At 30.1% G+C, this 1,929-nt stretch overlaps 1 protein-coding gene across 3 annotated transcripts in view; it reads right to left on the reverse strand.

Moving 5' to 3' along the window:
- The window catches only part of LOC106868149 (purine nucleoside phosphorylase LACC1), a 44,418-nt gene that overhangs the window by 8,016 nt on the left and 34,473 nt on the right, over positions 1-1,929 (reverse strand). For all 3 annotated transcript variants that reach the window (XM_014913282.2, XM_052966387.1, XM_014913281.2), the window contains one exon: positions 957-1,652. In XM_014913282.2, coding sequence (XP_014768768.1) covers positions 957-1,625 — 669 coding nt within the window. In that variant the 5' untranslated portion in view covers positions 1,626-1,652. The remainder of the gene's footprint in view (positions 1-956; positions 1,653-1,929) is intronic.

Consider the following 1,929-nt stretch of genomic DNA (forward strand, 5'->3'; position numbering starts at 1 on the left):
GATAGATAGATAGATAGATAGATAGATAGATAGATAAATAGATAGATAGATAGACATACATGTTATACTGCATTTGAAATATTACTTTCTTGCCTGTATGATATGATGATACACATTCTACGCTTTCAAAAAACCCAAAAAAGTTTGTTGCATATATATATATATATATATATATATATATATATATATATGAGAGAGAGACTGAGAGAAAGAGAGAGAGAGAGAGAGAGAGAGAGAGAGAAAGAGAGAGAGAGATTAAATGAAAGTAATGTGGGAGGAAGTACTGTATGATTGCAGCTCATTGAACAGTTACCAGGTTCAAGGTATAATTATTTAGATGAAGAAAAGAGAAATTCAAGTCAATGTTATAATCCTTTCAGTATACGAACACTATTTATCCAACCCACATATAGTTATGTAACACACACAATATATACAACATATGCAGTACAATAAAATTATTATTGTTCATTCACATCATATCAGATGCTAGGATGTTCGTTGATGAAGGATTGTATACATTCTGTGAATTTGCATACAGTTTATACACCCATGTAGTTATATAAGTTGAATATGTTTAAAATTATGATATCTGAGGATATCAATGAGCAATATTTATTTTATTTTATTGTACACTTTGCATATGTTGTATGTATTTCATAACTTTATGTGTGGTATGGAGCAAACAGTGTTCATTTATTGAAACAATCATAACATCTATTTGAATTTCTCTTCTCCCTACTATTATTATACATTCTATACTTTATGCTTTTGCTGATGGGGAAATCAACAAAGTGCAGATTTAAGAAGCTCTGTCTTAATCATATTTTATCCTTCTGAAATTAAGATAAGAGAAATGTCCAGTTCTTTCTAGGAGGAGAAGAAGGAGGGAAAAGAGCAGATATAAAAGTAGAGGGAATGTAAGTAAAAGAATAAAAGGTTTTAAGTGAACTTACTGTAAAACTTTCAGGTTTGAAATTTCCTGCTTCTGCTAATCTGCGGACATTTTCTTCTATTACAATTTTTGGGTCTTTTTTCTTTGTAATATATAGAAGGTTAAGGGATTTCAATCCTGCTATGCTAGATATCCCACCAGTACGAGTTGAGTAACCATGGTAAAATATGTCTTTTGGAATCAGAGGAGATTTTATAATTCGAATTGGTTCATTAGTATTAATGGTTTTTAGCATTTCACGGCATTCTTCTTGTAAACGCTTTAAATCAATTTCTGGCTCTATTTCAGAAGCTTCTCCTAGGGTTTTAAAAGAAAATTCATATTGACGTGCTGTCATTAAAATATTGGTGAGAGCCTTCCACATGTGAATTTTATCATTACTAGATGTTATAAAGATGCTTTCAAAGTTTCTATCATCAAGATGCCTCTTTGCAAGAAATAGCAGTTCAGGATTACTTTCTGAATAGAAAGTTTGCATCATGGTGGAATATTTCTTTAATTTTTCATTTATTTGTGTAATGTCTTTGTTGTCTGAGTCTTGTCCAAGAAGATAAATATGCAATGAACAATCCTCAGCTGACAAATTATCACAGAGGCTATAAAGGTCTGCTTGGAGGGAATATTTTATAATCGATGTTGTGTCAACTAACAGTGCTATTTTGGTATTCATATTGAATTCTTGATTCCAGCTATAGTCCTAAAAGAGAAAAAAATAGTTATCTCAAGTAAACATATGAACATTGTAGTTATAACATACTTTTGAAAATCAACTATTTGCAAGGTTGTGCACCATTCATTTGTGTCCATATAAGTAAGATTCAATATGAAAATAAATAAATATGAAGAATATAAATTTCTTAACCTTTTGATAGCAACCCAGGTGACTCCACCTCTTGTTTCTTTGATACAAACTTAATGTTTTAAAGTGATCTAAATAAAAATCTTAAGAAATGGATATGTATATATATATATAT

This window comes from Octopus bimaculoides, chromosome 3 (assembly GCF_001194135.2).
Source record: "Octopus bimaculoides isolate UCB-OBI-ISO-001 chromosome 3, ASM119413v2, whole genome shotgun sequence".
Classification (NCBI taxonomy): Eukaryota; Metazoa; Mollusca; class Cephalopoda; order Octopoda; family Octopodidae; genus Octopus; species Octopus bimaculoides.